The 13,905-nt window shown below is 37.4% G+C and overlaps 1 protein-coding gene across 1 annotated transcript; it reads left to right on the forward strand.

Annotated features, from left to right (window-relative positions):
- Nucleotides 1-468: 468 nt before the first annotated feature.
- Nucleotides 469-1,407, forward strand: LOC131894957 (olfactory receptor 6C2-like). The gene has a single exon (XM_059245322.1). The coding sequence runs from the start codon at nt 469-471 to the stop codon at nt 1,405-1,407; it is 939 nt and encodes a 312-aa protein (XP_059101305.1).
- The last annotated feature ends 12,498 nt before the right edge of the window (nt 1,408-13,905 follow it).

Raw genomic sequence — 13,905 nt, forward strand, 5'->3', positions numbered from 1 at the left:
CGACTTAAAATTCCAATTAGTAGAAGTTTCTTGGTTTGAGAAACAGAGCATTGCAGAGTGGTGGGAATTAAGAAAATTTTAAAAAGATGAAAGAGGAGTAAAGAGCTCCAGAGTTGTCTTTTAGGGGGATTAAGGAACAGTCTACACCTTGAGACAATGGAGCTGAGAAATTGTATGCTGTACATACAAATGATTTATGTTTTGTTTGGTTTTCCGTTGGCATCTTTAGAAATGTTAGAATGTAGAAATGTCAGAGAATTATATACATAAGAGCAATACAGATATTCTCCATGGAAGCCACCAAGTAGGACACCAATGGTATACCTGTATTAACAAATTGATTGTCAAGTGAAAACAATTGTGTGCATATGGGCTCCCTGGCTGGGATGCCTTCACTCAGGTTACACCGCCAGCTTCTTCTAACACTTCTCTCTTCAGGTCCAAACAATGACTTGGCAAAAAACAGGGATGAGAAATCGTACGACAATAACAACATTCATCCTCCTGGGATTGACAGATGACCCAAAACTACAAGTTCTAATTTTTGTATTTTTGTTTCTCACATACATGTTGAGCGTGGCTGGGAACCTCACCATTATCACTCTCACACTTTTAGATCCTCATCTTAAAACACCCATGTATTTTTTTCTCCGAAATTTTTCTTTCTTAGAAGTATCATTCACCACTGTCTGTATCCCCAGATTCCTGTACATGATGGCTACAGGAGATAATACTGTGACTTACAATGCTTGTGCTACTCAGTTGTTTTTCGTTGTCCTCTTTGGAGCAACAGAGTTTTTCCTCCTCGCTGCCATGTCCTATGATCGCTATGTAGCCATCTGCAAGCCCCTGCATTACACCACCATCATGAACAACCGAGTGTGCACAGTTCTTGTCCTATCCTGTTGGTTTGCTGGCTTGTTGATCATCCTCCCGCCCCTTGGCATAGGCCTCCAGCTGGAGTTCTGTGACTCCAATGTGATTGATCATTTTGGCTGTGATGCCTCTCCCATTCTACAGATAACCTGCTCAGACACAGTGTTCATAGAGAAAATTGTCTTGGCTTTTGCCATACTGACACTCATTATCACTCTAGTGTGTGTTGTTCTGTCCTACACATACATCATCAAGACCATTTTAAAGTTCCCTTCTGCCCAACAAAGGAAAAAAGCCTTTTCCACTTGCTCCTCCCATATGATTGTGGTTTCTATCACCTATGGCAGCTGCATTTTCATCTACATTAAACCTTCAGCTAAGGAAGGGGTGGCTATCAATAAGGTTGTGTCTGTGCTCACAACATCAGTCGCTCCATTGCTTAACCCGTTCATTTATACACTTCGAAACAAGCAAGTGAAAGAGGCTTTCAAAGATACAGTAAAACGAATTGTGTTTCTCACAAAGAAGTAAGTTTTCTAGGCTAACCTGAATTTAAATCTAAGTAACCACAAGCAGCATTCATTAACTTGACAGTGTGTGTTTTCTTCCTATCACATAGATTCATCAAGGTAATTTCTCCCTAAGAACAGTTTCCTCTTATAATCCAAAAATGAAAAATCATGTAAATTGCTTCACCTTCTTTTAAGTCTATTTTACTTAGAATTGTTTCTTCAATTATTGCATTCTTCAAAGATTCGATTACATAAATTCCCAATGCCATACAGTAGACATACAAATAATAAGAGTTGTGTCTCTGGTTGTCTGGCCTTCTCAAGATGTGGGATCTAAATAGCCGTGTCTCACTCACTAAATCGTGTCTCACTTCTTGGGAATACTTTAATCTCTATCCTTGACTCATCAAGAATAACTAAAGACTCTCTTTTAAAGACCTATACCACATTTCAATATGATCAAAGTTCCAAGGCTAAGGGGTAACAGCTTTCAGCTGTTGATATTTCACTGGTTTGTCTCATAACACACATGAAGGGGTGCTGACAGACCTACCGCTGCTGGAGTGTACCTGTGTACTTCTCTTTAAGACCAAGTATCTTTCCCTCCTGTCTTGTTATCTCATCTTCTATAACAAGCTGGCCATGAGCAATGAACTGAAGTTCAGCTCATCTCTCAGCTGCTAACTCAGGCATTTTAGGGATGGTTGATCTGGTGCTATCAGTATATCAGTATCTGAGAAGTTCATGTGTATCTGTGTGATATGCTCCTCTGAAGAGCCCCACTGTACAAAGTAGTGTTCTAAATCTAAATGCCTTATTTAAAAGCAAAAGGAAATGAGACTATTCAGTTAGTTTTGTTGAAAATTTATAAAGAAGGATGACGTGGGGAACTGAACATGCCTTTGAGATGGACCTGACATTTGAGCTTTCTTGGTGACAAAGACAGGTGTTATTTGAATATGTGAGAAGGAGGATGAAAGATCAAGGTAATTTCTTAAATATGTGTGAAGATTGCAGGCATTAGTGATTAATTCTGAGTCACCAATAATGCATTGGTGCCACATTAAGGAAAGAAATAAAAGCACTTTCCCTTGGTGTCATTTAAGAACAAAACCAAATTTGAACTCCCTACATCACGCTCTATGTGTCTTCCATTTGTATGTCAGTTACATTAGTCTGCATCTGTGTCTGCATCAGTATCTGTCCCTGTCCCTGTGTATCTGTCTGCGTGGTTGTACCTGTCTGTTTCTTTCTCTGTGTGTGTATGTCTATGTGATTCTCTCTCTCTCTCTTCTCCTCCTCCTCCTCCTGTGTGTGTGTATGTATGTGTATAAGAGAGAGAGATGAGTATGTGTTCCTGTATGTGTCATATGTGTTTGTCTGTCTGTCCCCCACAGAGGGCTTCACTCTGACTTTATTGAACAGCACAGAAATATCACATTGGGGAGGAATGGAATACTTTACAGAAAACTTTAACAGAGTTTTAAAGGGATTAAGTCACTGGCTCCGTCTGATCCCAACCAACCCAGATAACAAGCTTTGTTTATCAACCAATATCCATAAATGGCTGCTTTCAACCTTTACGGTAGGTTTCAGGAAGTTGTGTACAACTCATGTTTGTTGTTTTCAGCAAATGATACACATGCATTATCTGGGTCAAGAGCACTGGGGATTACATAGATTAAGATTGCAGCTACGCATTAGCTTGGGTTGTAAAAGTCAATCCCGTGGAAAATCCAAGGCAAGTAAGGTTGGTTCTTACACTGTTCTCTTACAGGCAGTTTAATCAAACAGTTTGGGTACACAGTAGGATAGCAGTCTTAGTCTTAAGCTACTTCAAGGTATATTGTTAACTCTAGCTGTGAAGTCTAGCAATAGTACCAGTCTCTTAGGATGTAAGAGGCATTTTCAGAATTGCATCGTCACAGATATGTGCAAAGTGGTATATGAAAAAAACAACATGTTATGTTCCCGTCTTTAATTCCTGGATCTTGTGCCTTGTGTAAGTATTTTCTGTGATGGAATACTCATTTTTTTAATTTTTTTCTGGGTAAATAGTGAAAATCATAGATAGGTTTGGGGAGGTGGTTCGAGAACCGGTAATCATCATAAAAGTAACTTGGATCAAATTATTGAAATGTTATAAAGTGATAAAGTCTTCTCATTGTTTGTATGTTTTATAATTGTAAAAATAAAGCTTTGTGCCTTCATAGAGTGTACACAGCTATTATTTATTCCTACCAAACATCCTTTAATTGCTCAAGTATATTCTAAATAAGGTCATGGACGTATTAAAGGTATAATCCTCCTTTATACTACAAAAATATTCAAAGGAAATAAGATTGTTCTCCAAAAATTTTCTTCTTTTCATATTTTAAATTTCTAAAATATAAACAAAACATAACTAATGTCCTCAGGCTTCCTTTTGATAATTAAGCACACATCTGCAGGATCTGCATATTTAGTTAGCAGCTGTGTTAATGATTACACCTGAAGTGTGAATGCTTAGCAAGCAGTGTTTATAAATGGTTAATCTCCTTATTTGCTTTGGACACCGGTGTAAGCTAAGAATATTCTAAAGAATCTTCTAGCCAGGCATGCAGTCTCAGCACTGTGGTTGCAGAGGCAAGAAGGTCAGGAGTTCCAGGCTGGGCTAGTTAGCAAATTCACCCTAGGCTACACAGCAAGTTCATGACCATCCTGGGCACAAAGACCTTCAAAACACAAAAAGAAAAATTTTAAGATTTTTTTTAATCCTGTCCAACTTGCTATTCAAGAACCAAGTATATTTAGAATTGATAAATGTTTGAAATTAATTAGGTTCAGAAAAGGCAACCATCTACCTGTGTTCTGGAAAATGGGGCATTCTCCTTTTGATCACCTACTCAATAAGAGGAAATGCAAATCAGGCCACATTGTGCTGTAATTAGCACAGAGCACTAATGAGCAGGGATAGATACAGAACATCAATAACTAAGGTCACTGTTACATCAAATCCAGTCACTACTGAAACTGTACCAAGTTTAATAAACCAAAATATTCAGAACTTTGTAGTGTTAAGTTTTACATAAAGATTAGAATTTCACATGGAAATAGCTAATTTTTCCATGCGTATCTCCAAAGGTATGTGTCTATGCCACTCTGATCTTAACTCTTCCTTCTATACCCCCTCAGAATTACCAGTTTCTTCCAACAAAAAGTTTTTCTGCTACTGGCAACTAAGGATTGCTAATAATGGGAGAAATAGTCTTCCTCAGAGAAGAGCATACCAATTGGTTATCAATATGATCATCCCTGAAAACATGCATACAAGTAACATTATACAGAATGGGAAGATTATAGTTAGGAATATCTATGTATATACATATATGCATGTAACAGTAATTAATGAAGAAAGAGGCCATGAATTTGAAAGAGAGAGAAAACAAAGGGAGACCGATGTAATTATAATCTCAAAAATAAAAGAAAATTGCTCAAACAATAATTCTTTCTTGAAAGGGTATATCCATGGGGAGAGAGAAACCTTCTCACTCATGTCTTATATTCCTGTCAAGTCTGTTAGAGTATAAACCTAAAGTCCTAATCTCCCCGTTAGTCTGTTGAAAGCTCCCTAAAGATATCCTGTTTCTGTAGATTTCCCCCATCATGATCTTGATGCCCCTATCTCATAGAATCCCTCTTTCCTCTCTTTGACTAGACTCCTGGAGCTCTACAGAGACAACCAAACCAAGCTAGTGGGAACTCATGAACTTTAGACCAACACCTGTGGAGCCTTTATTGGACAGGACTAGGCCCTCTGCATAAGCAAGAAAGTTGAGTAGGTTGGTCTGTTTAAGGGGACCCTGGCAGTAGGATCAGGATCTACCCCTAATGCATGAGCTGGCTTTTTGGAGCCAACTACCTATGGTGGGACGCCTTGTACAGCCTTGATGCAGCAGGGAGGGGCTTGGGCCTGCCTCAACTGAATGTACCAGGCTCTGCTGACTCCCCATGGGAGGCCTTACCTTGGGAGGAAGGGATAGGGGGTAGGTTGAGGGGGAAAGGTGAGGGAGAGCAGGAGGATGGGTGAGAAGGGGATCTGTGATTGGTATGTAAAATGAATAAAAAAAATTCTTAATAAAGAAAAAAGAAAAAGAGGGAAACATTATTTAAAAAAGATATCCTGGTTCTAATTTTTTTCTCAATATTATTCTTCCTAATACATGGGATTTATCATCCTTAAATATTATTTTCTTAAACTCTTCCAAAACCTTCTAGCTTCCAAGTTTTAAAAGTTCACTAATTGATCAGAAGTTGATCTTCAGATTTCCTGGCACAATGTATTTAAAACTTTAAGTCCACTTTACCTCTGTGGGCTTCTTCCCCAGAACCTCAGACAAACCAATTGTGGATCATCCTACAAAATATCTGACTAAGACTCCTCAAAGCTATCAGGATTGTTGAAAGTGAGAAAAGAGAACAGAGAAGTCTACTAGGTAAAAGCTTTTAAAAATCTGAATAAATGATGGATTTATTTAACAATAACTTATCAGTGCTGGTTGATTAGTTATAAAAAACGCATCAGAATAATGTAAGGTGTTATTAATAGGAGAAATTGAGCATGTGGCATGTGGTAAGACTCCTCTGTATCATTGTCTCAATTGCTCTGTAATCTAAAATATTTTTATTGAAAATATATTTTTTTCATTCAATATACTCTGATTATAGTTCCCCTTCCCAGAATTCCCCACCTCACTTCCCATCCAAATCACATCCTTTGTTTCTCTTTCTCATTAGAAAGTAGGCATTTAAAAAATAATAACATAAGCTAAAACAAAAACAAACTGGAATAGGATAAAAACAGACAAGTAAAAGAGCCAAATAAAAAGTTCGAGAAACACCTACAGGTGCAGAGGCCCACACCTTTGCACAAACAGATATCCCATAAAAACACAAAACCAGAAATCATAATACAGACGCAGAAGTTTTAAAGAGGTCTGGTCAAGAGAAATATAATTCTTCGGTTGTATAACTACTTTCCTAATAAAGTCCTGTGGCTTTCTATATAATTTGAAGACATCTTAAAGATACCTTTGGTACTACAATATAAGCGTGTCTGAAATGTCATATGAAGTTCATTGCTTTGTATAATTGATTCATGCTAATAAAGACACAATCTCTTTTGCAGGCCACTCAATGCCAGGATGACATCCAACCCCATTGTTCCCTCTCTGATGCTCTTCTCTCCAGCCTGCTAAAGACCTATGCTCAATGCTCCCCTTGCAACTTCCACACTAGTCTCTGTGGGATGCCTTCTCTTAAATACCTATTTAGTCTTTGTTCTTTAAGATCGCAACAAAGGGTTATTATTAAACCCCAGTATCAAGGCCCCTAGGGAACATATTGTTTGTTAGCACAATTGATCCCATAGTGCCTATTCTGAAGACAGGCGGGGGAAAAAAATGTTACTTTGGATATTTAAAAAATTCTCCAAAAATCTAATATGCATTCTGTTCTAATAATCACCTCCCCCAAGAACAGAGAGAACCCTAAAAATTCTCTGGCATGTCACTCACAGGTTACTGAATATTTGAAAATTTGTTTGGCATTTTGCTCTATAGCATAGAAAATGTAAAAGAAGGAAATTTCCCCAAGGCAATGAGACAATCACTGAGATGTACAATTGTAGGTTAACAGCAGCACAGGTGACACAGTGAAGTGCCACATGAATGGCTAACCTCGTAAGTATTCTCCAGGCAGAAAGGAAATCCAGATGGCATTTGTGTTCTCCACCATGTGCCAGGCACTATTCTAAGAAATGGAAATGGAAATAATAGCATGGCCACAACACAACACATTTGCTGAATAAGTGGATTGATGTGATTGCAAAAACAGGCATAGAAACAAACATAAGCTGATACCCAATGTGTCTCTCACAATAACAGACATACTGTAACAGAAATATTCTATGTCTTTAACTCTCACAGTGCAATATAAACTTTATTGTGACCATGGGTATTGACATCTAGCATCCACTATACTCTACTGACTTTGTTGTGTTAATCAGGTTCATGGGGAAGGTGCTCACTAATAAATTATTCCCTTGGCTAGATTAGCAAGAAGGTTTATCCATAAAAAGAACCAAACTATATACTGGTCCTTTTTTGGAGAGATATACAGTTAATTTTTATTCCTCAATTCTTGCCATTGTAAGTCCAGAATAACCCTTTAGAAGTACCATATGTGCTTTTATGTACACATTATATACACAAATATTTCTGCCTTTTAATTCTGTGAAGAGAGAATATTTTTTATTTCATAAATAAGTTTAAATCAAGATGTTACTTCAGAGGTGGAGAGATGACTCAGAGTGTAAATTGCTGCTAATCTTGACAACCCAACTTCAATCCTCAGGACCCATACTGCACAAAGAGAGAATGGACTCCCCAAGTTGTCCTCTAAATTCCACATGCTCTTTTTTCTCTTTTTAACATTTGTTCATTCATTCAGTTAGTTAGTTGGTAGTTAGTTGTATATTTGTTTTATCTGTGTATTTATATGTGTGAATGGGGGACACCATCAAGCACTAGCCTATTATATGTTTTTTCAGACTTTCCAGACAATCAGAAGTAATTGAAAGTGCCTCCCTGATAACTGAGCCAAACTTGTCTAGTGCCAACTGCCACATTGGTCTCTTCAATAATTCTGCCAGTCAGTCAGATGACTCAGTGGAAATAAAGTAAAACTTGCTGCTTCCTGACCTCCCTCTGTGTCTCACAGGTTTCTTCTCATTTTTGGTGTTGACAGGGAGGGGGAGCTGGTGGTGGTATCTTCATGGCCCATGTAGACACTATTTTCACACTTTAGTTCACTAAGACAGAATTGTTCTTTGACATACTGAACAAAATACCCATGCTCCTAAGACCATCCCTCATCCAACTGTGAAACAGACTTCACCTCCACTCACAAAGACATTGCTCCAGTAACCAACACCTTTCACCCCTGAATCATAATCTCTCATTTCTGTAACAAGTGGCCCCTTGTCCTTGTATGTAAATAAGGTATTCCATTTTAGAGAGTGGGGAGAGAACTTAGTGGTACAGTGCTTACCATGTAAACATAAGATCGGGGTTCAGATCCTCAGAACTCAGGGGGCCCTGCAGAACTACCACAAATTCCAGCCTTGGATGACAGAAACAAAGGATCCCCAGAACAAGGTAGTCACTAGTCATATGGACAAGCTCTGGTTTTAAATGAGAGAACTTGCCTCAATGAATAGGGTAAAAACGCAGTATAATATGATTGAACCTCAGACCTTCACATGCATGCACACAGGTATATATGTGCATACATACACATGTGCCCACATGTATGCAAACATGGCACATATACATCTCACACACACAGGAAATTGGGAAAAATTAATACCAATAATCTGGAGTTTGAGGCATGAGAATTAAGACTTCAAGGCCAGTTCTAGGCTATATAGCAAAGCAAAGGGTGAGGGGCTGGAAAACAATTCAACTCAGGAAATCAGTGCTGGAATTTTGAATAAAAAATAGCCAATTGTTAAATTATCCTTTTTTCTGTCAAAAGAATGATGACCAACCTTGGATTTGTGTCAGTGATGCAAAGGTGGGTTAATATTAGTAAATCTTTGCGTACCTACGCTATCAACACATTTGGAAAAGGGGGAAGCTATATATTTGTTGACTATAACAAATTTATTTATCAGGTTTGATAACTCACTAGGTACAAAGTTTTAATAAAACTGGCATTAACAGTAACTCTTCACAAAATATGAATGAATTCATCTTGAACTGTCATGTTAACCCAAATCTTGGCTCTTTTCCACCCCACCTCTAGGTTAGGAAGTAAATCAGTTTGGCAGTGGTTTGTTGCAAACAGTGAAAAAGAGTGAATGCTCAGATCCCTAAGAACTTCTAATAATGAGTCAAATGAATAGCAAAACATGCCTCAGGTTGAGGAGTCCAGAAGTGAGGAAAAACATTCAAGTGTGATAGCTTTTTCCTAACGACGTCTCACAAGTCCAGCATCTATCAGGGAATCTCTAAGAGGTTTCTTTGAACTCCACTGAAGAATCCCTCAAGCAATAAGAAGAAAAGTAAAAAGAAACTCTCTGTGTACTTTTCATCTGACACACTGTCTTGCACATGATCTGTCTCTGATTCTATTGTTGCATCTTTCTCCAAGGACTCTGTTCCAAATAATAGCTGTTTGAATTGTTTTCGCCTAAACTTCATTTTATTATATTGCTAATTAGTGACTTTTTAAAACCAGGGATCCCGAGGGCCTTTTGTTTGTTTAATCAGATGATCCCTAAACTCCCATGGAAGACCAACAGATAAAATTTATACCTTAACCTGTTAGTATGAAATTTACAGGGAAAGCTATTTTCCTGTGTAAAGATCAAAGACATTGATTTTGCCCAAACCAAAGTGGGTTTCTCACCATCATCAAGGGCTTAAATTCTTTCAACGCTACAGAAATAAATGAGCATTTTTCCAGAAACAAAGTCAGAAAACATCCTTTACTCAGTGACTTTTAAGATTTATTGAAAGCAAAGGACATCTGAAGAAGACCTGGAAAACTGTAGGAACCTGAGAGCTCGCTACCTATTCACTGACTTGTTAGTGAGTGATACATTGCTAGTGAGTGAATTTCCTGGGTGCATTAAAAGCACTGTGGTAATGTTGCAGCTAACAAATGCCTGCTCTGCGGAAGCCATGAACAGAGATCTGAACAGTGAGTGTGGTTTGCTTAGACATGTTCATTGTTTATCATCCAGAACCCACGTAATTCAAAGTTGTGGAACAAAAATAGTTGACTTGTTTCAGAACCCAGGTCCTAAAATAATGGCTAACAATATTTCTTGACAGGAGTAGCTCTCTATGTATCAGTAAGATGTCACTCTATTCTCTAACAAGTGAAATATGGGTTTTAATAAGACTTTGGAAAGATGCTTTTGGGGGATTTCAAAGGTAAGATAGCACATTTTTAGGAAGATAATATAGTTTCTCATGCATGAAATCTTAGGAAAGATCCCATTCTCTCAATATAGCAAAAATATCTCCCTAATGTTTACTTCTTGTTATACAACATGAATACCTACCACCAAAATAATTCCCTCTATTTCATAATCAGTACCACAAGCCATACCTGAGAGAATAAAATGTTCTGTTAGTAAGATAACACAATAAATCAATGAACTATGTGTGACTAGAACACTAAGGAGTGTTTATTTTTTAAAAGACAGAAATTATAATATTGTGGATGCACTAGACTTATGCCAAGCTGAGGCTTTCGAGGAACAATATGTAGGTTCTTGTGCTGAGATCAGAAGACAAGGTAACCAGCATGCTTCTCAACTTCAGCATTTGGTCTAGTGTGGTGATTTCCTGAGCAGTCCACAGTACCTAGGAAGGAAGCAGCTTATATTCCAACCACTTACTACACTTGAGTCAGATTCTTTTCTATAATTCCAGGGTCAGAGGGCTCTGTAGTATGACCTGATCTCATGTTGGCATAGGCACTATTTTCCCTCTCTGCAAAAAAAGGGGAGGGTATATATTTCCTTAATTTCAGGAAGAAATACATCTCAATATCACTGTGAAAGTACCCTGAAACACATGTGATAAACCATTCATATTCCAAAATAATTGAGGAGCCCTGGCATATTCCTGTTCTATCCTAGGAACAAAAGAAATAGGAAAGATTTCAGTTGTTCAGTTGTTATTATTATTATTATTATTATTACTATTATTATTATTATTATTATTATAACTGCCATCACTGTACAATGATCCTTAGCTCAAAAATAAGAAACCCTAAACAGTCATTCATTTATTCCTTAATGGCTACTTGATAAACATCCCAACATCCCAACTAAGGCGATGTCAATCACTTTATCAAAAAATAAACAGGAAAAGTCAATCAATCAATAAAACAGTTGTGTAGGCAGTGTTTTATAAAGGTCTTGTGTTGAGTTTCTGTAGCCAACTACTTGGCTTCACTTCCTGCTTTACTACAAACAATGATATAAAGCAGTATGTCTGGACCCAGATTTCCTCATCTTTAAAACAATGATTAGCTGGTGTTGAAAATTAAATGACATAATCTAACGGCATCTGACCTTCAGTAGCCATCTTCTCAAGGTAGCAGTCATTACTATTCCTTGGAGAGATTTATAGAGTTTGTTGAGTATAGCAAACAAATATTCCATGGTCTCCCACAGAAACCTGTTCTTATTATATTAAATGCCTCAATATTCCTAGGATAGGTGGCATAAGTGCAGTTATTAGTCTTTAAAATATTAATTGAACTTGTTCCTAGATCTCCTATAATTCTTCTTAATAGGTAAGTAGAAACCAAAAAAAAAAGTTAAGAAAAACGTTCCTACATTTTTCCTAGTGTAGGCTATTCCATGTAAAGGACCTGGGAACACTCAGAGAAGATTCAAGAACCATGTTTCAAGTGGGTTCGGGTACACTCCTTCAGAGAAAAAAGATGGAAGAGATGAACAAAGCTGGGTTCCTCACTTCTAGGCCACCTCTTCTGCCACTTCACTCTTAAACTCAAATAACATTATTTATTTTTATTTTTAATTGTATTACAAGTGTTATGAGTGTTATTCCTGCGTGTATGTATATCTAGTGCCCACGAAAGCTAGAAGAAAGTATTGGATCCCCTGGATCTAGATCTGGAGTTAGAGACAGTTGGAAGCTTGTGAGTACTGAGAATCAAACCTGGGTCTTCTGGAAGAGCATCCATTGCTCTTAACTGCTGAGCCATCTCTCTAGCCCTTCAAATTATCTAGCCCTTTAAAATTATTAATTTTATTATTCTTACATAGAGATAAAATTTTCTTCTTAATTATAGATATAATAATATAATACAATTTAGAGGGATTGTGACTAAAATGATTATCTTTCTGACTCCTAAAAGTTATCTCAATATACTGAGAATAATTAAAATTAAAATTTTAAGTCTTAAATGTCAAGGGACTGATAATACAACTTCTTTGTACTTTGCATGTAATCAATCAACTTTGAAGGGCAAATGGTCTGGTCTCATTCCCTCAAGCATGTCCTAGGTGTCTGTTGTGCTCAAGGGAATAATCTTTCCTGGATTCTCAATTGTTTATAAAACAGTCATGATCTATATTCTCACAGGCTTCACTATAGAGGATGAAAAGAAAAGGTAAATGGGTATATACCTAAAATTATAGTAAGTATCCTAGCATAAACAAACAGAGCAGTGTTTCTATAACAGTGTAAGTAACTAGAACACAGATGGTTCTCCAGGAGGATATTTTGACAAGGTCTTACTTAAACTGAAACCTTCAAAGTAAGATTTATTCATGATAGAATACAAGCAGAGCATTTTGGGGAGAAAGGGGAAAGAATCTGTAAAGATCCTTCAGTGAAGAGAATCTTAATGTCTTCAAAGAACTGAAGACTAACATAGCTAGACAAACAAAAGATGAACTGCAAGCTTTACACAGTAACGTGATCATGAAGGACCTGTAAACCAAGGAGAGATGCTTGAATTCCATTCCATGGGAAAGAGAATTCCACTGAGTAGAAGAATGGATCTCACGATGGGTGTGTATGAGTATGAAAATGTGTGAATATGTGTGTTTGTGAACATAAGTGTTGAACGTATGTGTGTATATGAGTGCAAGTACATGTTTGAGAATGTGTGAGTGTGTGTGTGTGTCTGTGTGTGTGTGTGTGTGTGTGTGTGTGTGTGTGTGTGTGTGAGAGAGAGAGAGAGAGAGAGAGAGAGAGAGAGAGAGAGAGAGAGAGAAGGTCTCACAGAGCAGCCCAGACCAACTTTGAACTTGATTCTTCTGCTTCATCCTCCCAAAGACTATATAAAGGGCATGTATAACCAACCATTCTGGGCTCATATATTGTTTTAAAAGAATACTCTAGAGCTGTCTTTAGCTTAGAATGGCAAGCTGTGTCCTTTAGAAAGGGAAGAACACATAAGGTAATTAGTAGACAACGTGGTTGTAACAGGAATTGAGGAACAGAGGTTGAAAGCACAATTTTAACTTCACCACCCTAATGTGAAACCAGGATTATGACCACACCGAGAGCTGTTAGTTTCATGACATTACGAACAATGCATACTAAAGATAGTGCTTTTCTATTCATTAACCCTGGAAATTTCCAGGCAGCTGTTAACCAAAGAACGTCCCAGCTCTTTAATCTAATATTTAAAAAATAAAATATTACATCAGTACAGTAGTGAGAAACTATAAGAGCTGTCTGGCTGGTTCTCAGTGAAATTATCAACAGTATTAGTCCAAGTAGCATTAACTGCTAGTTATCTAAATCACATTAACTTCTAGTTACCACAATAACACTTTATTAACAAGTAATAAGAGAGGGGAGGTGGAGGGGGGAACAAGAGGAGTGGAAGGAGGGGAAGCTATGTTCAGGGTATACCGCTTGAAAGAAGAATAAATCATTTTTTAATTACATCTTGCCTTCAGCTAATGTTTGTGTTT

The sequence above is a fragment of the Peromyscus eremicus genome, chromosome 18, assembly GCF_949786415.1.
Source record: "Peromyscus eremicus chromosome 18, PerEre_H2_v1, whole genome shotgun sequence".
Taxonomy (NCBI): Eukaryota; Metazoa; Chordata; class Mammalia; order Rodentia; family Cricetidae; genus Peromyscus; species Peromyscus eremicus.

What these genes read in the sequence shown, in the direction of transcription:
- LOC131894957 (XM_059245322.1), top strand. Translation starts at nt 469, where the DNA reads ATGAGAAATCGTACGACAATAACAACATTCATCCTCCTGGGATTGACA.